General features: G+C 48.5%; 1 protein-coding gene across 1 annotated transcript in view; it reads left to right on the top strand.

Moving 5' to 3' along the window:
- PAPPA (pappalysin 1) overlaps positions 1 to 26,621 on the top strand; it is a 250,562-nt gene that overhangs the window by 154,180 nt on the left and 69,761 nt on the right. The window contains exons 11-13 of the mRNA XM_060153316.1: positions 17,969 to 18,082; positions 19,032 to 19,167; positions 21,355 to 21,568. Of these exons, the coding sequence (XP_060009299.1) occupies positions 17,969 to 18,082; positions 19,032 to 19,167; positions 21,355 to 21,568 (464 nt within the window). The remainder of the gene's footprint in view (positions 1 to 17,968; positions 18,083 to 19,031; positions 19,168 to 21,354; positions 21,569 to 26,621) is intronic.

Genomic DNA, 26,621 nt, shown 5'->3' with positions numbered 1-26,621 from the left:
GGTGTGCGTGAATACAACGCCTGGCGTTTGCAGCAGACATGCATGGGTTACCAGGGAAGGTGCCACATGGAGCCGGGAAGGCTCTCACTTGCCAGTTGACGCTTGTCTTGCAGCCCAGGAACAAGCAAGCCTTTGTGGTTCGGGGCTGCTTCCGCTGGCTCTTCACGGAGAGCAGACACAGCTGGGCCAGTTTACTCCACAGCCCCTCTAGGAAGACCCCCTAGGCCTTTGTGTTCCCTGCTTCTCCAAGCCTGACCCACTCCCATCTCACTGTCTGTATTGTACGCGTCATCTCTCCCTCCTGATCCATTCAGGACCAGACTTTTGCCTTCCATCCCTGCCATCTACTCAGGCTCCCTCAAGACCCTTCTCCATCCTCGTCTTTCATTTTCTTTTTTTTTTTTTCAATTATTGTTGTTGTTTTAAGCAGGGGCACCGGTGTTTAGCCAGCATGGCCTTTGCTGTGTAATTTAGTTTCGCGTCCTGTACCCAAGAAACATGTAAAATATGTAAACAGCGTTCCCTCTCAGAGACTGTAACGCGCGCAGGAAGCAGCCGCCGGTCGAGCTTGCTGAGCCTGCTGCCTCGGCGGTATTGGATTCTGTCCCCCAAACCACATGCTCATTTCTCTAATTCTGGAAGTAAACTTTCTCAAGCCAGGCCCAAAGGATGGGGTTCCAAGGGGAGTTGGATGTTGGTTGTGCATAGGATTCTGCTTTTGGGATGTGTGTGTGTGTGTGTGTCTGTGTGTGTGTGTGTTCATTTGTTTGTGTTTGTTCTTCTAACCCCCTACCCCCCACTCTCCATCCCAACATCCTTACTTTTTAAATTAACCTGCATATGCTACGTATAGAACCAGACCAAGACCAGTAAGGGCTTTCTACCCTCTCCGCCACCCTAGGCACGGATTTCTTAAAACGCACCTAATTCTTCAGCCAGATCTAAGTGCCAGATGCTCCTGGATATACTAGTGCGTGTTCATTTTTCAGGGAGAGATGGACTCAGAGAGGGAAGTGAAAGGCACCCGTGCTGAGAGGTATGCTTCTTTGCCAGGGTGGCCCAACAGAGACTCCCCTGGGGCTCCTGCCCACCCCAGAACCCTTTACCCAAACTGGCCCTATGTGTGCTGCTGGCAGAAGGGGATGCTGGGCCGATGCCTGCATTTCTCTCCATCCTGGGAAAGAGCATGAGTTTGGGAGAGATCTGGTCTGCTGGCAGGATGCTGCTCTCAGGAATGTGGTTGCTGCTTGGGTGATGCAATGTAGCCTCCTGGGGCAAGGGGTCCAGGAAGAGAAAAGCAATGCAGAGCAATGTAAGGAAGGAGATAAACCGACATGCGTCAGGGACCTATGGTCAGGAGTTTATATTCCAGAGAAGGCAGAACTGTGTCAGTGTTGAGAGCCCGGGCTCCAGCTCAGCTGTCTGATAGGACTTTCAGTGACGATGGAAGTAGTCTATATTGGCACTGTAGCCTCTAGCCACCTATTGTTTTGAACCCTTGAAATGTGGCTCAGGAAAGTGAGGAACTGAATTTTTAATTAATTATTTATTTTTTTGCGGTACGCGGGCCTCTCACTGTTGTGGCCTCTCCCGCTGCGGAGCACAGGCTCCGGACGCGCAGGCTCAGCGGCCATGGCTCACGGGCCCAGCCGCTCCGCGGCATGTGGGATCTTCCCGGACCGGGGCACGAACCCGTGTCCCCTGCATCCGCAGGCAGACTCTCAACCACTGCGCCATCAGGGAAGACCTGAATTTTTAATTTTAATTAGTTTAAAATTAAGTAGCCATAGGGAGATACTGAGCTACCCTAATGGAGCAGGTCTGGAGTCTATCACATCCCAGTGCTGCCACCTATAGTGAGATCTAGGGCAAGTTACATGGTCTCTCGGCCTCAGTCTCCTCATCTGTAAAATAGGAAAATCAAGTGGCAATTGTGAGTATTCCAGAAAATTGCACACATAAGACACTTGGAACATTGCTTGGCATATAATAACTGCTATCTACATGTATTCAATTCAGTTATTGCATTAAACATTTATAACCAATCTGTGTAGTAAGAACTGTGTCCCCATCTCACAGATAGGGAAGCAAAGCTCCACACAGGGTCCCCCTCCTCCAAGTGGTGGAACAGGAGGAAAGCCAGTGCTTTCAGGCTCCACAGCCCATGCACTTTCCAGGATACACACCACTTTCCCCAAGAATTTTTTTAAAATGTGTGGTCACTGCTGTGTGTTCCAAGATGAAGAACAAGGCCTGGCACACAGTAGGCATGCGATAAATACTTACAACTAGGGCTTCCCTGGTGGCGCAGTGGTTGAGAGTCCGCCTGCCGATGCAGGGGACACGGGTTTGTGCCCTGGTCCGGGAGGATCCCACATGCTGCGGAGCGGCTGGGCCCGTGAGCCATGGCCGCTGAGCCTGCACATCCGGAGCCTGTGCTCCGCAACAGGAGAGGCCACAATAGTGAGAGGCCCACATACCGCAAAAAAAAAAAAAACAAAAACCTTACAACTAAATCTGCACTTTGTTCTGTTAACAGCTTTGCACAGAAAGTAGGAAACAGCTACTGGAGGCCAGGCCCCAGGAAAAAGGCTCTACCCTTTTGCCTCTTATTATTCTGGTCTTAGAGATGTTCTCATGACTAGATTTCTATGGATATTGATGGAAACATAAAGGGCTGTCTGTCTGGCTTGAGAGTGTATGGTTCGCCTTCAGACAAGCCTCCCAGTGAGAGGCCCAGCCAAGGAAGGTGTGAAAGAGCAAGAGAAAGAAGGGAGGAAGGAGAGGTGGGGGAGAAGGGAAGAGGAATACAAAATTAAGGGAACTATACTCAATATTTTGTAATAGCCTATAAGGGAAAAGAATCTGAAAAAATATATATATATATATGTATATATATGTACGTATAACTGAATCACTTTGCTGTACACCTGAAACTAACACAACATTGTATTAACATCAATTATACTTTTAAAAAAACCTATTACAAAGCTACAGTAATCAAAACAGCATGGTATTGGTATAAAGATAGACAAACAGATCAATGGAACAGGATAGAGAGTCCAGAAAATAGACCCCCTAACATAAAACTGATTTTGACAAATGGACAAAATATTTGAACAGGCACTTCACCGAAGAAGATGCTCAATATCATTAGTCATGAGAGAAGTAAAAATTAAAACCACAGTGAGATATTGCTATACATCTATTAAAACGGCTAAAATTAAAACAGCTGACCATATCAAGTGTTGGTTAGGATATGGAGGAACTGGAACTCTCATACACTGCTGGTAGTAATTTACAAAGGACAATAACTTTGGAAAACAATTTGGCAGTATAATCCAGCCATTGTATTCCTAGGTATTAAAAGAAAACATGTCCATACTAAGGGTCAAGATATATATATATATATATATACTTATGTATATGTATATGTATATTCATAGCAGTTTTATTCATGATAGGCAAAAACTGAAAACAAACCAAATGTCCATCAGCTGGTGAATTGGATAAATAAACTATCGCATATACATATAATACATATACATATAATGGAATGACAGTAATACCAATGACATAATAGTACTAACAATAGTTGATAATAATGATAGGAGCAGTGTGAATGGTCCAGCTCTCAAGGCGGTTACTCCATGTCAGGACCTCTACCCAGAGGTTCACACCGTTTTAGCACATTTATACCCACCAACCCCTCTACGAGGTAGTGGCTAACTTTCACTGGTTTACAGAGGACTAAATTGAGACTCACAAAGGTTAAGTAACTTACCCAAGTTTCTACAACTAGCCTAGGGGTGGGGCAAGGAAATCTAGAATTCGACCCCAAGACTGTCTTCCTCTAGAGCCAGGAGGGAAGAAGTAGGAAGGGACGAAGAAGGAAAATGTTAAGGGTGTTTCTGGCATGCAGGGCTGTGTGTAGACACTTGCATGTGCAAGAGCTCTTGCAATCCTGAAACAACCCTTCAAGGTAGGTACCATCATCTGATTTTGCAGTGGAGGAATTTAGGCTCCTTGAAGCGCCCAAGGTCATGATGTCAATAAATGGCAGAATCTGAGATTCCAGCCCACACCTTTCCAAGTCAATGCGTGTGACTTGCACTGCTCATGGAAAGTTCAGGAAAGTGGCAGGTGTAGGATTGTTGAGGAAATCACATTGTGGGTTCCCATGGACAGCGTCTCAGAACAGCTGCTCCAACACCCTGCCTTTTTTGCAGATGTGTGCTGCCTTGTCCAAGGGCACCACTAGGGGAAAGCATCACTGCAGATAGTCTCTGTTCCTCAGAGGAATCTGCTGGTGGGGTGGTGGACACTTACGTCAGCAGTATCTACTGGGCATTTGATGGGCAAAGCCCCCAGTTTGCATATCAGGGTCACTCTCCCTACCTCTGAAATCTGGAGAGGGAGGCCAGAGAGAAATGCCACCCTTCTCCTTGAGAATGAGAGCCCTTATTTGACCTGGAAGGTCAGCAGGACACCGATAAAAGCATAAGTGATCCCTATCCTTGCATGCGTCAGAACATTGCATCCTTTGGAGGCTCTTCCTAGGAGAAATCAAACTGAAGGCAGCCCTGGCAAGATGACTGCCCGCTCTTCAAAAAGCAAAGAGGAGAGGCAATCACTCAGTGGTTTCCAGGGTGATAGGAGGGGATCAGAAAACCCTGAGGTCTGCAGTAAAGGGCAGAACCCAAGGACAAGGCACCTTGGCATCAGGTGGGGTTCCCTGCAGGCAGTGTGACTCATACTTCATCTTGGTCACAGCTTGGAACACACAGCTATTGATTAGGAAAGCAGGAGGAGAGGAAGAAGGGGAAGAAGGAAGAAAAAACACAAAAACAACCTGGAAACTCCTAGCTTTATGAACTTGAGGAAGTCTTGTTCGTTTAACACACAGATGTTTTTAAGTGAAAAATCACTCCTTTGACCTTTCTTGAACAGGCCAGTGTGGTCAAGACTGCCATTAACCACTGCTCAACTATCCTTAGCCAAGGGTTTGGTGACCAGCACCACGCTTGGATGTGGTCACCACTTCCCTGGTTAACCCATGGACATCTCAGGGCTCCCAGAGTAGGCAAAGAAGAGGGCTGGTGGCTTCTTTAAAACATCCTGCTTCCGTTGAGTAGCTCTGAGCTGAGTGTTGGAGATTTCCATGCTTCAGTGCTTTGCTCCTGAGTTGGCGGTGTCTCCCAATTCCACTCTAGAGCCAGTCAAGAGGGCATTTTAGAGTGAAGCTAACTGGATCTGTGTTCTCAGTCTTTGGTATCTGATTTTCTAAACAGGAAGTTTTGGGGTGCTGGAGTTAGAGCAGACACCATTGGTTGCTCCTATTCTAGAATTATGACATCCTGGTATTCTGGCCTAGAACCGGAAGTGTTTCCATGCTCAACGTCCTGTTTTAGAACTGACAATGCCTCTGGGCTCTGAAATACAAATCACGATGCTTCAGGATTCATATCTGAAGCTGGCAACGCCTCAGGATTTTCATCTTGTGCTGGCAGTATCTCTGGGTTTCGACCCAGAGTTGAGTGAACATTCTGGTTGAAGCTAACAGCATCCTCTTGATCTGATCCAGAGTCAACGCTGCTTTTATATCCTGTCCTAGAATTCGTGAAATGTTGTTAATTGCTTTCAGTACAGATTTTTTTAAAAAGAGATTTGGAAACACAGAAAGTTAGCAATGTGTTTTTTAAAATATAATGTGCTCCGAACTGTGTTTGCAGCAAGATTCTACATCTTGAACTTTATCCTTCATGCCTCTGTTATTGACATCATCTGGGAAACTGGGTTTGTCATGGCTCAGCTGTGGCCCAGTTTTTCTCCTTCTCTTGCCTTTTTTTCTCCAGCCCCTGCTCTTCAGAGCCCACTTGACATTAAGATTCTGCGTTTCAGGCCCGGCCCGTGGGCATGGACTGTCCCTCCTTTTCCATGCCCCTCTCAACCTGAATGGACCTCGAATACGGAACCCACCACGCTGTTGTGTGGGTATTTGCTGGGACAAGCCTTTACTCTCCATCACATCCCCTCAGGGGTCTGGGAGCTCTTTGGGAGAAGGGATTTTATCTTTATTGCCTTTTTCCCCCCTCTGGGATCCATTTTCCTCATATAGACCATGGGAGATAAAGAACCTAACTCATAATAAGTGCTGTGTAATGTACATTGAATGAGTGCGTGAATGAATGAATGAGTTAATGAGAGAGAAATATAAGAAAAAGTTGAGCTTTGGCTGGAAGAAAATTTGTCTTCCACAAGAAAACTGAGATCTCTGGGAACCCCCAAACACCTATCCCTCACCCCTAAAGAATTTTAAGAAGATCCTGCAACCCACTCTCCTAACCCTGTCAGCATCTTACTGTCGGAGGAGACGCATGTGCCGTGAAGTCACCCACGGACCATCTGGCCGGGGATCCCGCGTCCCTCCTCTGCTGTGGGAGATTACGTAAGCTGGACGGCAGCCTCCAGATGTTAGCAGTTTCTGCTCATTTCTTTCCTCCCTTTTCAGCAACAATAATAATAATTAAAACAAACACAGGCCTCATCCCCTCCCCGCACCCCTGAAATTACAAACAGGTGGGCCCAGATGCCCTTCCTGTCCAAAGGCCTAGTCTCTTAAGTCCAGTCCCGAGCCTCGGCGAGGCCTGCCCTGCCCTGAGCTGGACAGCCAGGCCAGCTGCCCCGTGGCTAGGGCCCCAGGCCCCAGAGTGGGTACATGGCCGTGTCATGAGAAGGGCCCGCGCTGGACTTTCCCTCTCTCTGGCTCCCACCCCCAAAGCCTTGGCCTCCAACTTAAATGGATGTATTTTGGAGGACTAGGTGGCTTAAGAGATTAGTAATGAGATCCCAAGTCTTTCAGTGCTGGGTCAGGAGTTCAGAGGCGGGCCTGGGTGACTAGTGAATGGCGTAATTACGGGGAGATGGGAGCAGGCCTGCGGAGGGCCCGTGTGAAATGAGCCCGGCCAGGCCTTTAAAGGGACGAGTTGTCAGCAGCACAAAAGCCGACCGCCACATCCGACACTAATCGCTCTCCCCTGTTAGAGGATTTACTGGCTGGAGGAGTCCGAGCCCCCTGCCCAGCGCCTCCTCAGAACGGGTGTCTGGGTTCCGGTGACAAGCACGGCCCGATGCCCGGCTCTGCTGTCTGTGAGATCGGAGATGATGCTGACCCCATGGGGTGGAGTGGTGAGAACTCTGCGTTTCATACAAAGTCAGGGGCTGACCTGTCCTTATTTTAATTACGGCTACCACTGCCATGGTGGTGATTATTTCTTCCTCTCCCTTGGCTTCAGTTTTCCCACCGGTAAATGGGTAATAGGAATCGCCCTTTCACAAAGGACACGAGGATGGGATTGATGGAGGTGAAGGCAGCTGGGTGCTCACCATCACCACTGTTACTGTTGCAGTTCTCAGCATCACCACTTACACTAGGTGGGCCTGTTTCCTCATCTGTATCGTAAGAGGTAGCCTTACAGTAACACAGGCAGGAATCAGACCCGGACTTCACGTTCCTGACAGGTGCGGCTTCGGGCTGCCATTTATGCCCTTTGGACCTCGGGCTCGTTACCTGTAGGGTACGTGAGGATGACAGAAGGAGGAGAGGCCCTGTACTGGGAACATAGTTGCTGGTCATAGTTACTGGTTTAAGTGTGTTGGCAAAGAAACACACTTTGTCTTTGCCGTTTATCATGGAGGCTTTCTCAGGCCTCTTGCATAAATGTTTCCCTTAGAAGAGAGTTGGAACATCCAATTTCTGTCCCCTAGAAATCCTGAGCTTCTGTCTATAAAATTAAGCCATTGAGCGAGCAGTCCCCATCAATCCTATGACTCTGAACCACTTCTTTTCTAAGAAGTTTAGTTTCTCCACCTGTAAAAATGTCAGCGTGCTGTGGAACAGTGGTCTCTTAAATGATTTCTTTGCTCCTTTCGCCTTGAGAACCTAGGCTTCTTTTCCATGACCATTTGATCAGGCCAGGAGTTTGAACCCCAAACCACAGGATTCCAGACATGTGGGGAGGTGCAGGCCAGGAGGGCATTAGACCCCTAAGGAGTGTGAAATGCCCGATGTGTTAGGGACAGACCCTGGGAGCAATGAGGTACTAATCACCCCAGAGCCGAGCCCCAAGGCTGGAGGGCATCTCATGCCGGGTTATCTTATCTGGAAGTGTCTCCTGGGTGGAGGCCCTGAGGTCTGCTGCTATTTCCAGATCACTGGGTGAGAGGAGGAGGTATCCCTACATTCCATGCACCGGCCCTATGCACAGGAAATACCTCTTTGCTTGATTGTCTGTCCATGCCAAATAATAAATCCTGAAATTGAAAGAGGCAGTCCAGCCCTCCCCTTCCCTTCTAACTTTTTAAGGCAGGTATCAAAGGGGAAACTGCTCTAGGGGCCTAGGGAAAGTGATCATTATTTCTAATGGTCAGTAAAGAAAGCCTGGCTTTTCTTCCTTTCTTTCTCTCTCTCTGTCTCTCTTTCTCTCTCTCTCTCACTATTAAGTGTGTAAAAAGGAGGTTGGAGGAGGGGATTGAAAGTGTGTGTGTGCGCCCACGCACACACATGTGTTATATAATGTTAACCCTCGGTTGCCCTTAAAGTTTTTTTTTGTTGTCGTTGTCATATTCAGAGGGTCAGTTTGGAGTAAGGGGCATAGGAAGGAGGTCAGGATGGGCAGAGGGGTGGGGAGAAGAACCCAGGTGGGAGAGGACTACAGTACTCCCAGCTGGTGAGAGAGGCCGTGAGCCCAAGTTGGAGCGTTTGGGTGCCTGTGTCCGTGTCACCTTAATGGAGACCAGGTATGTGGAGCACATGTTAGAAGCCTGATATATAGTAAAGGATCGATAACATTTATTGTGGTTTTTGTTAGTTCGTTCAACTAAATCTTTGCTTAGCACCTACTCCAGGCCTTCCTCGGCTCTTAGAGTTGAAGATATAACAAGTAAGACCTCATTCTTGCCCTCAGTGAGCTAACAGCCAAGTTCAAGGATTGCACATAGGGCAATCCTAACCCATCATGAGTGGCTTAACATTTTGTTAAGATGGTTTCAGAGGTCTACACTCAGGGGAACAGCAGACACTGTTTAATGATATCTGTGCTGGGCAAGAGATGGGGGAACGGCAGCACTGATCCCATGTGTTTGCCTCAACCGGTCCGCTGGGCTCAGGGGCCATTGTACTTCCTTTAGCTATCACTAAGGAAGGCACTGTCCTCGAAGCTCATGCATGTAGACACATGGACAGACGAGAAACCACAATGCAGTGTGTTGCACAAAGGCTGTGACAGAGAGTTCTCGGAAAGTCTGGCCACGGGGTGGGAAGTGGACGGACTTTGAGTCAGACCACTTGACTTTGACCTCTCAGCCAGAGGGGAGTGACCAATGCCTTCCAAACCTCAGAGTCCTTATCTCTACAAGAGGGACAAAAAACGCCTATTCCTCAGGGTTATTATGAGGGCCAGAGGAGATAATACACAGGCAGCGCCAATACTGGGAGGCTGTCCTTAAGGGTTGGTGCCCTTTCCCTCCCCCACAGGAGCTCTGAGGAGGGGGCAGTACGTTCTTGAAGGAGCTGCCAAGCCAGCTTTACAGAGGTGGCTTGAGTTCACCTGGACCCTTCTGTGTCCCGGTCTCCTGAGGCAGGCTTTCCCTCCTGCAGTTTTCATATCAAGGAACCCTGCCCACCTCTGCAACCTTGCAATTCTTGGGGAAATAACTTGGCATTGAACCTGTAAACCTGAGGTTAAAATGTGGCCTAAGTAGAAATATTCGGAAACACTGCCTGGGGACCGCGCGCGCGCGCGCGTGTGTGTGTGTGTGTGTGTGTGTGTGCGTGTGTGCGTGTGCGCGCGCGCGCGCGCATGTGCTCTCGTGCACGCGCGTCTACGCTAATGTGTATTGTTATTGTCAGCATGCACCCCACCCTCCCCACTCCCTATTCCTTTTCCTCTCTTTTTCTGTGAGGCCCATTCCCGGGTCCCTTTGAATTGAAAGAGGAAATTGGAGAGGATGGGCTAGAGGTTTGACAGGCACTTCCTCCCTCCTGTGATTGACAAAAGGGCATGTAAATCTGTAAAAGTGAAATTCAATAGAAACCTCAAGGCATCTCCCCTGTGTGGGAAAATACCAGAACTCCCACTCCCCCTCTTCTCTCTCCATCCCCCGCCTTTGTGTACATCGTGTGTGGGTGGAAGATAAACTGGATTTAAAAAACCCTTTGAAAGCAAGACATCGTTAACTCCTCTAATTGAAAGCAGTCTTCTGCAAGGGAGGAGGTTTGGAGGTGGGTGCTGGCTGTAGTGGCTGGCGGTGCCTGGCCTGGCCGAAAGGGCCCACGTCCTGGGGCCCGCAGACGCCTCTGCTGCTGTCAGCCGAGGCCCGTCCCAGAGGACCCTACAGCGTTCTTTCAAGCCAGTCTCTCTGTTCCCCACTGAGCTCTATCCCCCACCTGTCTATCAGATGTGATGGCAAGAATCAGATCCCTGAGGAGCTTCTCAGCTCAAACATCCAATGATGTCAAAACTTTGGGAGAAGAACTTCCAGCCCTTTTGCAGCATATGCACAAAAAGAAAAGAAAACAAAAAACAGGAAACACATTGCTGGAATGGCTGCAGTAAACTTTTAGGTTACTTCTCCAGTTCTCTTAGACAGAAAAGGCGGCTATGATATTAGTTGGCTTTTGGCCTCAGAGTATCAGAGACATGGGATCCATGAGTCAGCTCAGGCCCACAGGAGGGTCACACTTCACTGCAGAATCAAGACTCTCTTCAGCAGCTCTCGCTGGAAGAAGCTGGACATCAGAAGCTGGCAGAACGTCAGAACAGAAAAGCCCTTTGGGGATCCATCTTACTCTGTCCTTCTACAAGTGGGGAGAATGAGTGTCAGAGGAAGCCAGCCATTGAGTCAGCTCTAGGAGGCAGGTCCGGGAGCCTGGCGGTCTTGGGCTCTTTCAGCCGACAGCCCCACCCCAGGGCAGAGCTGTAAGGCTTTGCTTTTGTCTGCTGAAGAGGCTTCCCGGAGAAGCAACAAAAAAATTCCCAGGTCCATCCTCTGGAACAGCCCCGAGCAATGTGTAGGCAGACCCTTTTCAAGTTGCATCTACAGGTAAGAGTGGAGTTTGCACCTGGATTTGAATCCTGGTTCTACTAACTAGTTGTGTGACCTTAGGTGAACTACTGGGCTTCAATTTCCTTATCTATTAAACGAGTATAATATTTATACTATATTTATATAATATAAATATATTTGTAATACATTTATAATATATAGTTATAGTAAAATACGAGTATATTATACTTATAAGTATAAGCACATTATATTTATATTATAAATACAAGTATATTTTTATATTTCCTTATCTATTAAATGGGTATTATATTTATATAATATGAATATATTATATTTGTAATATATTTATATTATAAATATATTGCATTTATATTATAAATATAGGTATATTATATTTATATTATAAATATATTTATATTTCCTTATCTATTAAATGGGTATAATAACAGTACTATCTCACAGAGTTGAAGGTTGTGTGATCTCGTGCATATGGAGTCCTGGAAGCAGTGGCCAGCATAGAACAGCCAGTCGGTACGGTATACACTGCTATGGTTATTGTTGTTCACTGGGTACCTCTTGTGTCCTGTGTGCTGGGCAATCTGCTAGGATTTATTTGAGGATCAATAAAACATGGTTCTCACCTTGGAAGCCTTCAGGGTTTAAAGGGATAAGACTGCGCTCTAAACAACTGTAATCCAACTTGACAAGTGCTGTAACTGAGGTATATATAAGGAACTATATGGACACATCAGAGAGAGCGATTAATTCTGCCTGGGGGGTGAGCCAAGGCTTTCTGAGGAGGGCTGATATTTGAGACTGGCTTTGAAGTGTGTGTAGTATTTCACGGAATGGGCCGTCCACTGCAGTGGGGTGGAAATCTGGGCACGACGTCACAGTGGTGGAGTCCACGGCGTGTTGGGGGGAAGGGTCCTCCAGCGGGAAGCGAGCACCACGGTGTAGCTGCGTGGATGCCTGCCCGCTGCGTGAGGCAGGAGCGCAGCTGGCTGTGAACGTGAGGATGTGGCTGGAACCAGCTCCCGAAGGCCTTTGTAAGCCGTGTCTAGGAAATTTTCCATCCTGTGGTCCACGGACCGCCGTGGAGGGTGTGATAAGTAGCAAGGCGATGTGATGAGTTTTTCACTCTGGAAAGTTAATTATGGGGACCTTTGGAGCAGGGAGAGTGCAGTGTGTGGAGTGACTAGAGACAAAGAGAGTGGTCATCGGTACCCTCTTCTCCATCAGCGGAAGCGGAGGTTTTAACCGAGACAACAGCAGCCGTGGTACCACGTGATTGAGGACACAGAACGTGGAATCAGAGGGATCAGAGTCCAGCATCAGTTCTCATACACAACTGGATATATGACCTTGAAAGAGTTAGTCAAAGCTTCTTTGCCTCATTTCCTCATCAGAAAAATGGGATAATTCCAACCTCACAGAGTAACTGAGAGGATTAAATGATACTGTGACCTTGAGACCTTGGTGGATAGTATTACTGTGGGTGTCCTTAAGCGCCGGGTCAACCACTACACCTCATAGATGGGGAGACAGGTTGGGAGAGATGTCCAGCTAATAAGTGACAGCCAGAAACAGCCCAGGTCCCCTGAGTCTCTTGTTTGGTATTTGAAGTAAGCGCAGGTATCTCTGAAGATGACAGAGTCTAAGGGAGTGTGCTAAAGATGGGACCTTCCCCCTCAAGGTCAAGGGGAAAACGGGGTTGCTCGCTCCTTGGTTCCTGCAGGCCCTAAGATGGGGATGAAAGGCAGTGACCTTCTCAGCTTCCATCCAAGACGTAGGGCTGGGCTTCCTGCAGAAGAGAGCGACACGGGCACCAGAATTCCTGCCATGAATTCTTGGGGGAGGGGTAGAAATCTCACTGGAGATGGTTCTGCACAACAAAGGTAGGATATAGAGGGTGCAGAACATAGGTGAGGGCAGGGCATCAGTTCTGGGAACAGAAAAATTTGTACTTTCATATTAATTTTGCCACTTACTTGCTGTCTTATATTGTACAAGACACTGGCCCTCCCTTGACCACTGAAAAGGGAATGGTCTCAGCAGATGACCTATTTAAGTCCTTCTAAATCTAAAACTCTAAAATAAGGAAGCGTGTAAGTGTTGCTGCTTAGAGAAAAGAGGAGGAGAAAGTGCAGCCAGACACATTCCCCTGGCTGTTGGGAAGAATCTGTCCAAAGGTAAACTGGGCTCTTTGTAAATGGAAGTGAGTTCTCTGTCCATGAAGTAATCAAGAAGATGCTGGGTAATTCCTCCTCCAACCCTGAAAAGACCTGAGTGAGGGTGCTTGCAAGCCCAACCACATCTACTCTTTGCCTAGCAATATTATATGAATTTCTCTTTTTGCCCCTTCACTGGATCATTTATTTATTAATGTATTCAGTAATTCAGTAAATATCAATATCTTAGTCATTCAAAACAATATTTGTTTTATTTCATTTTATTGCGATGAGAACACTTTAAAAGAAATCTACCCTCTTAAGTTTTTATGTGTACAATACAATATTATTGACTATAGGTACAGTGTTGTACAGCAGATCTTTAAAATTTAATCATCTTGCTTAACTGAAACGTTTTGTTGATTTATACGTTGATTAGCAACTCCTTTTTTTCCTCTCCCCACAGCCCCTGGCAGCTACCATTCCACTGTTCGATTCAGTGGGTTTGACTATTTTAGATACCTCATGTAAGTGGAATCATGCAGTATTTGTCCTTTTGTGACTGCCTTGTTGCACTTAGCAGGATAACCTCAGGATTCATCTATGTAGTCATATATGGCAGGATTTCCTTCTTTTTAAAGGCTTAATAATATTCCATTGCATGCATACACCAAATTTAGTTTATCCATTTATCTGTTGATGACATTTAGGTTGTTCCCACATCTTGGCTATTGTGACTAATGCTGCAATGAACATGGGAGTGGGCAGTGCAGGAAGATCAGTTTCAGCTAGAGGAGACCCCCTCCTTATCTTTCTAGAAGAACCTGAAGCCTAGAGGCTGCCAATATGTTTCTAGAGCCTCTGTGATGTATTCCACAAACCAGTGAGTGATGTATAGGGAAGGAGCGGATCTTGTTCATAGCAGCATGACAGAGAGGCTAAAAATGTTACTCTTATCACCCCCCTGACATCTCTGGGGCTGGGGGCGGCAAGGTAGAGCCCTTGGCATCATGTGAAGGATTTGTGTGTCAGAGAATGGGAGGGAGAACAGAACAGCTCTGCCTGGGATTTGAGAGAGGTGCAGATTAGGAAGGGAGAAGGAGTGGGAGAGCTTGGAAAGGTCACTGAAGAAACTGGGCGAAGGTGATGGTGAGTGAGGAGGAATTGGGGTGATGGTGTGAGAGCTTGAGTCCACATGGGGTGTGCGATGTAACTCTCCTCGTTCCCCCACAAAATGTTCAGTAAAGTCTACACTGCTCAGTAACATTTTATGGAATTGGATTTGCTTTTTTAGAAGGTGCAAAAAAGTGGGTGGATGAAAGCAGGGCATCCCCACAGAATCAGGTGCCTGGGGATCACACTTAGGTGTGTGACCATCCTTTTGGCCAAAGGCAAGGCTCTTTTCCTCTCAGAGAGAGCCTGGTGTGCCATAGGTCTTCCATAAATGGCTGCTGAATGAGCAAATTCATGCAAGGTCTGTAAAAGCTGGGGGCTTGTGAGTGTTTGCAGCCTCCCCGCACCTCCCCAGGAACACAGATGGTTTTAAGATCAGCTGGGGCTTTGGGCAAAGGTTCAGCTGGATTTGTTTGTTCCTCTCTGATCTACTTTGACTGTCCCTGGTCAGGATCGCAGCCAGCCTGAAACAAACACAAAACTAAATAGGAACCCAGGAGAATAAAATAACAGCAGCACGTTCCTCTGAAGTCCTGTCTGGTGCTGATGGAGCTGACAAGATAAGAGGAAACCAGGTTTAAGTAGCGAGAGGGCTTTGTTCAAGTCCGAGACTTCTCTGACTGTGACTGCTTTAGATGCAGAGATAAGCCCCCTGCCCTAGCACTGCAGAGATGTGCTCCACCACTCTCTGCTGGGGGACAGGCAGCTAAGAACACAGGGGAAGGAATTCCAAAATGATACGTGTCAAATTGCTGGCCTGGATTTCAAATGCCATAGATAGTTTATGCGAAGTCTCGCACTGTTGTAAAAATGTAACACAATCCACTGGCAGAGCCGCATGAGCTCAGTCTCAGTTGTTTTCGAGAAAAAATAAATAAACTTGAAAAACGTCTTCCAGCCCATTAAAGTGGCTTGTTTTACCCATAGTCTTCTCGGTATCAGGCTTCTAGAGATGTGAGTAACCGAAGCCGACACCTAATTCCTGGCCAGTGAGATGGCTGATTCTTGGCACTTCTACTCTCCTTAGGACGTTACCTGTGACATTCAGGAAACTAATACTGTATTCCCAGGACCCACTGACACCTTGGCGAGGGGGAAGCGAAACTTTGGCGATGAACAAGGTTCAGTACTTTTCAATGTTTTTAAAGCGGTGAAGCTCCCATGAAACATTACAAGGCAGCTTGATATAGAAAACAGTTGAGTGAAGATACTCTGGTTGAAACAGTGGAGCAGAAGCTAAGTACCTCTTCTCACATCCTGACCCTCAGACTAGGAATCCATAGGCAACCCCTTGAAAACCTATGACCCGATCCAACGTTCAGATGTGAAAGGTAAACCGAGGTCCACAGAGCGGAGATAACTAGTCCACAGTCACACATCAGATTGTGAGGGCGTTTGAACCAGAGCCAAGTCTCTAATCCAGCTCACCATTGCAGAACTTCCCAGGTGACAAAAAACTTTTCTTCTTCTATTTGAGGTTTCAAGAATAAACTGAAGATGTTAACTTTAAGGGAAATGGGGTAAAGCATATATGGAACTCTTGGTATTACCTTTGCGAGTTTCCTGTACATATAAAATTACTCCAAAACAGAAAGTTTATTTTAAAAAGAAGCATTGCATCTTGCAGTTGTGGATTACAGTGCAGCCATGTGTTTCAGCTTGACTTTGATAAGCGAACCTGATGTGTAACTTTCCCATGCTATTTTTAATTCTTCTACACTCATGTATAGGAATCCCCGGGTATAGTCTTGCTTTGCGTGATTTTTATAAATAGCGTCATAATGCACTTACACCTTGTTCTTTTTTAGTCACTCAGTGTTATGCCTTTGCAGTCTCCCCATGTTGAGATCTGTGAACTCACAAATAGGGCTTCCATTTGGCTTGGCCAGGGTCCCTACTGAACCAGGTGTTAAATATTGTTAGGATCATCGCTACATTTGAATCCCATTCAGTCCTCTTAATGTTCTTTTGCTTACAGAATCCTATCATGTGAATATATCATATTTTATTTATCCCTTCTTCAACAGGTGAACATATAAGCTCTCCCTAATCTTTTGCTACTATAGACATGGCTGCAGTGGATATGGAATGCATAGTCTTGACCTTTGTATATATATATTTTTTTCCCTTTCTTCTTTTTGCGGTACGCGGGCCTCTCACTGTTGTGGCCTCTCCCGTTGCGGAGCACAGGCTCCGGACACGCAGTCTCAGCGGCCATGGCTCACGGGTCCAGCCGCTCCGTGGCATGTGGGATCCTCCTGGACCGGGGCACGAACCCGCGTCCCCTGCATCGGCAGCCGGACTCTCAACCACTGCACCACCAGGGAAGCCCTTCCCTTTCTTTTTGTTTGTTTTACATGTGTACGTTTGTTTTACATGATTGAGATTAGATTATCTCACTTTTTTTCATAGCTTATAAGACCTTAGAGTTCTTTAGGTTGGCCTTACTTTTTAGGTCCGTAGTCTGAGACCCGCAGGTGTGGAATGGAATGACAGGCCCAAATTCCTGGGGAAGATTGGACAGAGGAGCCTCATTAGAGGTCCGAGGAAAAGCTCTAATGTGGGATGACCTTCTGCAAAAAGTCTGACCAATCTCAAGAACATCTCGGCTATTCCTCTCCTTTTCCATCCTAGCTCTTTTCTAGTCTACAATTTATAGTAATGTATGCATACGTGATTACTTGATGAATGTCGGTACACACTGTCACTCTAAGCTCCGTAGCATCTGACCCGTCTGCCGTCTTGTCCCATAGTGCTCGGCAAATAGCAGTTACTCAATAAATGTTATTGGAATGAATGAATGAACCAATGGAATGAAATGACATTTGGATACACAGGATACTCCTCAGTTTGAACAATACTACTTGTCTATACATGCTTCATGTTTCTTTTAATACCATTTGCTATATCTGTCATTGAGAATGAACGTGTGTGTGTGTGTGTGTGTGTGTGTGTGTGTGTGTGTGTGTGTATGTGCAAATCTATACAAATGGTAGAGCTGATTTTCTTTGGGGAAAGCAAATGCTCGCATTGTCATAGTCTTTGTTCTGTCATTAATGTAGCTCTGAGCACAATTTACGGATTTGCTCTAAAGTGGTCTGCTTGGTATTCAAGAGCCTGTGAGATCAAAGCCCCCCAGGCCTGCCTTTGATGCCACTTTCCCCAAGCTCTGTTATACCAGGCAGCTTGTCACTTGGGCTTCTGCTTTCCTCTGAGCCCTTGCTTCTATTCCCTGCATGTGCAATGCCGTTCCTTTCGTAGCTACCCTGTTCTTCCAGACCCAACTCAAATGTCAACTCTTCCAGGACTCGTCCCCACGAGAATGTCTCTGACGTCTCTACCACCAAAACGTGTTATCTGTCCTTTCCTTAATAACATTGAAGATTTTCTCTTCCACGTTAGAATGTGGGCTCCTGGAATAGACTCTTGTCAGTTCATCCCTATTTCTTCCTGCAGTGTCAAGAACAAAATAGGTGGATAGTAAAGTTTTGTCGCGTTGAATTTAACTCAACCTCTGAGACCCTCTAAAACATTTGTTTCCCTTTATCTTTTTCCAGGTGTGTCGAACCAAGGTGATAGATCTCAGTGAAGGCATTTCCCAGCATGCCTGGTACCCTTGCACCATCAGCTACCCGTACTCCCAGCTGGCTCAGACCACTTTCTGGCTCCGGGTAAGTCAAAGCTTTGAGAGCCTTAGATTCTCCAGCAGTGGCCCCCAGGAGGCACTGCCTCCTGTGACCCTTTCTCAAGGTGGTTTTGTCTACCCACTGAGGGTGTTAATTGTAAGGACAGAGAAGAAAACACTCAGCAGCGGGATGCTTCCTGGAATGGAATCCCTTAGTTGCTCATGGGATGCCTTCAGTCAGTCTTATTTTGGCCAAGAGTTTAGATACCATTTATCTGCCTGGAAGACCGTCATTGTTCAAGGCCTTTTAAACTGCCTTCTCCTTGAAGTTTTCGCTGACCCCCACAGGGAGAAGGGACTGTCCCTTCCCTTCTGGTCCTCCACGCGTGGCCATCTGTTGGATGGCTCTCGTCAAGTGCCGTGGTATTCCGAAGCTGTCTATGGGCCCATCTTCCTGACTGTGGATTGTGATTGTTTCAAGTTTTGATCTGTGTGTTACTGACCTACATTGAACTCCACCGTTCACAGAAATGCAAGAGCATATCTCTTATTTACCTTTGTCTCCTAGGCGCGTAGTACAGAGGTTAGTTAGCGTGGAGAAGTGATGAATAATAATAAGTACCATTTTGCGTGGTTTTAATGTATGCCAGACCCCTTATTATCAGTATCTTACTGGAGCCTCCCAGCCATCCTGTGATGTAGCTATTTACGTATCCATCACTTGGAGGTGAGGGAACTTGGGCCCAGAGCAGCACAGCCCCCGGTGGACATCACACAGCTGGGAAAGAGCAGAACCTACGTTAGAACAATCTCTGACCTCGGAGCCTGTGCTCTTCACGCTGAGGTTTCACTGCCCACCTGTTCCCACCACGGGACCGTGATAAGTAGTCCAGCTCCTGAAATGGAAGAGTCTCCTTCAAAGCCCCGCCCCATGGCTGCCTCCGCGCCGCACGCCTGGCTGCCTGAGTGAGTCTCCTGCGTCCTCTGCATTTCAGGCGTACTTTTCTCAGCCAATGGTGGCCGCGGCTGTCATTGTCCACCTGGTGACCGATGGGACCTATTATGGGGATCAAAAGCAGGAAACCATCAGCGTCCAGCTGCTTGACACCAAAGACCAGAGCCACGATCTAGGTGAGCGTTGCCCTCGGGCGCGGCGTGCTCTCGGGACCTGCTTCTGCACGCGCCTGCGCGTGGTTGTAAGCACCGGCTGGGGGTGAGCGCTTTCCTCCCCTTTCCTCTCTCTTGCTTCTCTATTTGCCATTCTGGTCGCCTTCAAATCAGGATGTGTTTGTGTATCCAGAGAAGCCCGAATCTGACAGGTGTGGGCATAAGGGGTTCACGTCAAAGTCCTCCTTTCAATAGCTCCCTTCTACCCAACGCCTTTACCCTCAGGCATCCCATGAGATCCTCAAAAGACCCTGGGAAGGAGACTGAGCAAAGGTTCTTTCCCATTACGTGTGTCATCACCCGAGACCCAAAAAGTGGCATCGAGAGGCCCGGGTCACGTGGGAGGAGCCAGCAGGAGAGCCGGGGAGCCAGGCTTTCAGAATCATCGCCTGCTGTGCTTCACCCTATAGCCGTGGTGTCCGTGATAGTAAACGAGCCATTACTTGAGATGTTGTGACCCGTGCAGAGCACAACACCCAGCGCTCAGGAAGTCCCATCGCCCCCTCCCACACTTCCCAGACACCCTGCCCCATCTACCTCTGGGCAGCCAGGCCAGGAGTTTGGAATTCCAAGCCAGTGCTGAGGTCCAGGCTTCAAAGCTGCCCGCACCATTCCACAGGGAGCTCACTTCAAAGACCCGCAGGAACCAAGCATGCGCGGGGTCACTTCGGGGTCAAGCAGGAGCCAAGGCAGGAGGAGGGGGTTTGTTTTGTTGTTATGTTTACTTATTTGGTTAGTTTTCAAGGCGAGGGGGACACGTTCATAAGGAAGAAGAAGAAAACCCTGCTGGATTTCTCTGGATTCCTGGGAAATGTCCCTAAGTGAGAAACAAACATTTTCATAGCGGTCCTGGCATCACAAAGGGCTCTGCGGAGAGACTTTCAGAGGAGTGGGGAAGAGTCAGGTTCCAGCGAAGGTCCTTAGACCCTGCTAGCTGATGCCTGGGGTGTCCGCATGTCCCTCCCCACTGGGTCTCCTGTCCCGTGTCCTCAGCTTCCTGGCACCCCTTGCAGAGGCTCTGCAGCTCTAAGACAGTAGACCACAGAAGGGGACCTGCAGGCCTCCCGGGACATGGCTAGGATCATCCCATTCTTTCGATGCAGGCGCTGAGTGAGTGTTAGGGCTTTGGTGGATTCACATAGTAAAGAAATGGCTAAGCCACAAATGGAGCTGATGTCCGTCAAACACCAGAGCCAGCTTCAGTTTTACCGAACTCCAACCCACCCCATCATTCCCTTCCCTCCCCTTCTGATGTACCTTTTCTCCCGTCCCTCTCCCTCCTCCCTTCCTTTTTTTCTTTTTTTTTTTTTTTTGCGGTACGTGGGCCTCTCACTGTTGTGGCCTCTCCCGTTGCGGAGCACAGGCTCCGGACGCGCAGGCCCAGCGGCCATGGCTCACGGGCCCAGCTGCTCCGCGGCATGTGGGATCTTCCCAGACCGGGGCACGAACCCGGGTCCCCTGCATCGGCAGGCGGACTCTCAACCACTGCACCACCAGGGAAGCCCCCCACTTCCTTTTTGAAGCCCGGGGACTTCTAGAAAGAACTGAGAGCTTCTGAGTGAAGCAAGTTTGGACTTCCCTTGGACTTTATATGGCTTGCTTTTCTGTTTCCCTCTGGAAAGCCACCTCCTGGTCATGATTCTCTGTCTCCTCTTTGCAGAGTGGGTACAGAGGTCCTTACCTCACAAGAGCTGCTCCCAGATTCCTAGATTAAAAATGAGAGTAGGCTTTTTACGCTGGGAATGACTTATTTCTGTGAATTATTTCCATCATTTATATGACAGACCGGGAAGGCAGCCTGAAAACTAGCAACTCAGACCAGCAAGCCCTCATGCAATGTGGGAGGGAAGTGAGGGCCAGTGGTGCTTGGCCAAGGGGTGGCCATTTGGGGGAGGGGGAGGGGCTGTGAGCCCTAGGTGAAGCGAAAGCTTAGGGGGCAGTGAGGCAAGGGGATTGGAAAGATTTGGAACCAAGAGAAAAAGGCAGACAAAGAAACTTTCAATCAAACTCAAAATCCCCACTGGCCACCCAATGGTGCTTTTGTGCAGTGACATGAAAGGGTCTGGGGGCTTCGGGAAGGGCCCGTTGGGGAGGGCGTGACTGGCCGTGAGTAATGAGCCTGGCCCCTCGGCCCTCTGTTTCCCCTGACAGGCCTGCATGTTCTGAGCTGCAGGAACAATCCCCTGATTATCCCTGTGGTCCACGACCTCAGCCAGCCCTTCTACCACAGCCAGGCGGTACGTGTGAGCTTCAGTTCACCCTTGGTCGCCATCTCGGGGGTGGCCCTCCGTTCCTTCGACAACTTTGACCCCGTCACCCTGAGCAGCTGCCAGAGAGGGGAGACCTACAGCTCTGCCGAGCAGAGGTAAGGCACCCTGGGTCGGCTCGCCCTGGCCGTGTTGTAGCCCAGTGGAGAAGAAGGGGTTCTGGAGCCGGGCAGCCATATGTGTTGCAGTAAAAAGTCTGTGTGTTGCTCCCTTCCCTATCCTCTGGCCTCTGGTCAACTCTGCCTTTGGGCTCGGGAAGCCCACACGTCTCTGAATTCCAGGGGTGCGGGAGGGCAGCAGGGACATGTTGTGGAAGGAAGACCTCCTTCACCTGGCTCGCAGTCCCAGAGCTGGCGGCGTCCTGCAGGATGACCCTGGGAACATCACTTTCCCTCTCTGGGCCTCAGCATCCCCATTGGAATGAAGAGAGCAGAGGTGGTTTAGCTCTCTTTCAGCTCTGAAATACTGGAATGTTCTGTTTCCTCAGTAGCACAGGCAAGAGTCATAACCCTCCTGAATTTAGGGGGATGCTGGGGGGCTACTATTTGCTTCATCCCACTGCACTGTATATTTCAGGGTTGGGTAAACCTCTGTGTCTTCCCCACACCTAGCTCCTGAGACATTCTCCCGGTGGTCTCGGTGTCTGTCTTTTAACCGCATGACGTTGCTGCATCAGTACCTTTGATCTGGCATCTGTTAATGCACCTGGTTTGGAGCTAAGGGAGGATGCTGTTTCCTAGAAAGAGTATGAGCTTTAATGATACTCTTGCCTAGGTTTGAATCCGCCCCTTCCTGACCGTGTCCTTGGACAAGGCACTTCGCTTCTCTGAGTCTCAGTTGTCTGTTTTGGAATAAAAACGGGTAATAATCTCTACCCCATAGGGTGGTCGTAAGGATTAAATGGTGCACCGCAGGCAAAAGTGCTCTTACAAACTATTAAGCACTGTGCAAAGATAATGTACTGATAGAGAGTATTTATCACCACTTTCTGATGTGATGGTGGTGCTTTTCTGCACAGAATTCTGCATAAAGTTCTTAGATTTGAGCTGGGAGAAGCCTCGGAGCTCATCTGGTACATCCACAGTGCCCAAACTTCCATGTTACCCTCTGGGTTTTCACAAGCAGAAGGACTGGTTCAGGGTCCCACATCATCTCTGACATTTGTTTTAAAGAGTTGGGGTCTCTGTGGTCTCCCCCTGAGCGAGGCCCTCTGAAAGGCAATTCAGCCCTGACCTGTATACCTGGGAGCAGGAGAGGAAAGAGGAGTGGGGAGGGGGACCCCAGCCTTTCCCACGCCCCTGCTACCACAGAGGACACAAAAGGTGGTTGCAAAACCCACATTGTTTTGCACCCACTGTCTCTAGCTTCTGTTGTGCAAAGTCTGTGGCAATCCTTCGGAGGCAAAAGAGCTCCTTAAATATCACTCGTTGTATTTCACCCTGAGAGGGCTTTTTCATCCCTGGCTCGCCAGGCTGTAAAAGTAAGTTAATTCTCAGAACCCAGGGAAACAATGTCGACGGAAAATGCAAATCCGTCAGACCTTCTCTGCAATGCTTTCTCACCCTTAGCCAGTCACCAAGACCATCCCCGAGTTCACTGAGCCCAGCACTGGCTTCTTTGAATCCTTAATTAGCAGTTCCCGTGCCCGAAGTAAGCAGTAAGAAGTGTCTAACCTTGGAAGCAAGTCCGTCGATGAGTATGTGCTGAGTTCTTTGCTCTGCTGTGGAAACGCACTGAACTGGGGCACAACGTTCCAGGCCCTCCTCCTCTCTGGGCTTCAGTCTCCCCGCGTGTGAAATAACGATGGCGATGGGTCCGTGTTCTCTGTGGTTCCTTTCAGTTCGAACGGTCTGTGATTCTCAAGAACTAGGAGGGATGAGAGGGAAGAGGAAGGGACCCACACTGGCTTCATGGTCACCCCTGTCCCGTGAGGTATGGACAGAGGGAGCGAGTCACGGCCATCCGGGCAATGGGAGGTACAGTCCCACTCTGTCTGCCCCGAAGAGCCACACTCTGCCCACCAGGACCAGGCACGTCCAGGAGAGAAAAGGAGTTTTCATGGCGGCTCACTGATGAGCGTTTAGTCAGTGAGATGGAGTTAAGTGATGGAGATGCAGCCGTCTTGGAATTATCAAAGTCTATGTGTTCTCATTCCGAGGGGCTCTGAAATTATATATTACATATATTGTTTTGTGCTGACGCTAACCTGATCCCTGAAAGCTGCGAGGCTGGAAGAGATTCTTTGGTTCTGCGTCCCCATTTGAGGATGGGAAACCGAAGGTCCAGGTGGGGGAGGTGTTTCCCAGCGTCGCCCAGTGGGTTAGGATGCAGAACCCAGTGGCACTGGAATCCAGTTCGCAGGACTTGCAAGTCAAAGCTCTTCCCTTCTCATCAGAGGTGTCAAAAGAGCTGTGTCCCGGAGGCCAGACTAGGCCACAAACAACTTGTGTTTGTTTGGCCCTCGTTCGGCCTCTTCTTTAATTACTTGTAGCATTTAACTATCAGAAGAGTAAGTATTAAAGCCCACAGTTCTTCCTCCTCTTAAGCACATCAGAGGATTTGGAAACACCAGGCCCTGGGTCCCGCTCTGGCCGGCAGGTGGCCTCCCACTGGCCACACCCCTCTCAGCTCACCTGGCCATTCAGATGGTCAGCCGGACCCGCAGCTGCCGACCTCGCCTCCCAGGGCTGCCCCCACCACATCACCAGCTCGCGGTAGAAGAGCCTTTTAGGGTCCCTTCCCGCAGGAGCCTCGTTACTGGGCAGGAAAACGAGTCTCATCTTGATCATTCTCTCAGCCTCGCTTCTCTAGCGGTCCCAAAGCTGGTGTGCCACGAGTAGCTTTCCCTTCGTTTTCCGGTGTTGAGCGCGCTGTCTTTCTGGCTGTCCCCATCTGAGCAGCTCAGAATGATTTCTAAACAATCTGCCTGTTATTACCTCCACAGCCCATGGCATGATTGCAGCTAAGCAGCCACAGAAGTTAAGCTGTGGGTCAGGGGACAGAACCAGGAGAGGAGCCCTCACCAACCCTTTAACCTCTGGCCTTCTCTGTCCCGGTTGAGGGGTACCTACTATCCCCCATTATGCACGACCGGGGGCCCTTTCAGTGGACCGCGGGGGCAGCAGTTGGAGGACTGACTGTGGGATCACTTAAGGACCTACCTCTACATGGAACTTGAGTCTCTAAGTAAATGAATTAAATATGTATAAGAAGAAAAGAAAATTCATAAGTATCTGATTATCTCTGCATGGGGAGAGGGGGTGTTTCCACCTTCACCCAGGTTGTGAGCATTTTTTTGGTAAGATTTACCTGTGTCCCTTCCCCCCCTGGCCTCAGCCACTTTCCTCCCTTCTGAGGAAAGTCTTCTTTTTTCCCCTTCTTTTGTTATTTTTATTGACAGCCCGGTCACTGGTATGAAATCCTCCCCCCACTTTTTTTTTTAATGAAGGCAGAGCCTTTTGTTTTGTTTTGTTTTCCTTGTTTTGATTTTTGTTTTTGTGTTTCAGAAATGACAGAGCTGTGTCAGGGAGTTATTTGGGAGGGGCAGTTGGGGTAATGTTTATCATTTTTGGACAATGTGTTCGCACAACCCTTTCCAGCTAACGAACGGGACAGCAAAGGGAAGAGCAGGGACTTAGGGACAGACAGGCAGATCCGTGCTGCAATCCTGTCCATGCCGAGTGCCTTTGGACAAGCAATTTAAACTCGCTTAGTCTTAATCTCTTCTTCTCAAAAATGGGAACAATAATACTACCTCATGGAGTTATGGTGAGGACGCGGAGAAGATAATGAAGGTAAAACACAGCTGCCGATACCTGTTACTATTCCTTCCTTTTCCCCTTTCCTTCTTGTCCCTGTAGGCCAGGTTTAGACAAATGTGCTGAAAAAGCAGGGGCTCCACATTCCCTAAGGTGTGTCTGGAGGACACTCGTCCTAAGAAACATGCCGCGAAGAAAGGTTATCAGAGCTTGGAAAATGCTGCGCACACGAGTCCCTCCTGAAAACCCACCATGTGCAGTAGAACGTTCAAGGTTCTGAGAAGTCCTGCAATGAAGAAAACTGACTGGTCTCATTGACCCAAAGCATTGACCTCCCCATTAGAGCATAGACCTGTTTGGTCAGGTAACTCATGTGACCAGTGAATGTTTTCCTTCATAGCAGAAAGAGCCAGAGGAGAGAGACCGCCTTCTCGTGGAGCGTTATAGTTGCTAAAGCATTTCTCATGCCTTGACCTTTCAGCTCTGCAAACACGCTGAGCTCCAACCTGTGCTGGACCTTTGCACGTGCCCTTCACTCTGCCTGGAATTCCTTCTGCCCCAAACCTTTGTATAGCTAATCCCTTCATCTCATCCAGGTCTTAGTTCAGGTGTCCCCGAGGAGGCTTCCCCTGACCCCTGTGTGCGTGGTGTCCTGCCCACCCCTCCCCTAACAGTCACCCTCTAGAATGTCACCTGGGTTTAGTGCCCTTACGGTATGTATCACTATCTAAAACAAGCTTATCGATTACTTTTTGGGGGCACATGTCCTCCCTCCTCAAATACACACGGTGACAGGACTCTTCCACGGTAGCCCGAGCGTCTAGAACAGTGTCTGCTGCGCAGCGAGAGCCCCAGGCAAGTGTGTTGAATGGACGAGCCAGTGGCTGACATGTCCCCTGGTTTTGACAGTCTTGAGAGGTGGATCATTTTATCACCTCCACTTGACAGAGGAGGAAACTGAGGCTCAGGGCATTACATAACTTTCCAAGATCAAACAACTGATAAATGGCAGAGCTGGGGCTCCCCAATTTGCCCACTTGCTAAGCCCTAGGTTCTTTCCATTCTAGGAAACCACGTTTTCCAGTTTATCCTTTTCCTACAGAGAAGAACCTAATAAGCACAGAAGGAGGGAGGGTGCTGTTTTTATCCTAATGGCCCCGTAGCCCAGAGAAGCCCAGAGCCATTGTCTTTCAAAAAGAGTTCCCAGAGCCCCCCTGGTGGTCATCAGACGGGAGCCCAGGGACCTCCTGGGAGTGCAGGGCGAGAACGGCCAAACTGTAAGGTAAAGGTCAGAAGACTGGCTTGGAAGCTGGTAGCTTACAGAGTAAATCTATTTAAATTGGAACCATGTGGCTCTTTCCCCCAGCGCTTACACAACGTGAACAGATGCATT

The sequence above is a fragment of the Lagenorhynchus albirostris genome, chromosome 7 (assembly GCF_949774975.1).
Source record: "Lagenorhynchus albirostris chromosome 7, mLagAlb1.1, whole genome shotgun sequence".
NCBI classification, from domain to species: domain Eukaryota; kingdom Metazoa; phylum Chordata; class Mammalia; order Artiodactyla; family Delphinidae; genus Lagenorhynchus; species Lagenorhynchus albirostris.
Note: the sequence above shows the minus strand (reverse complement) of the source record. Positions and strands in the feature narration are given on the sequence as shown.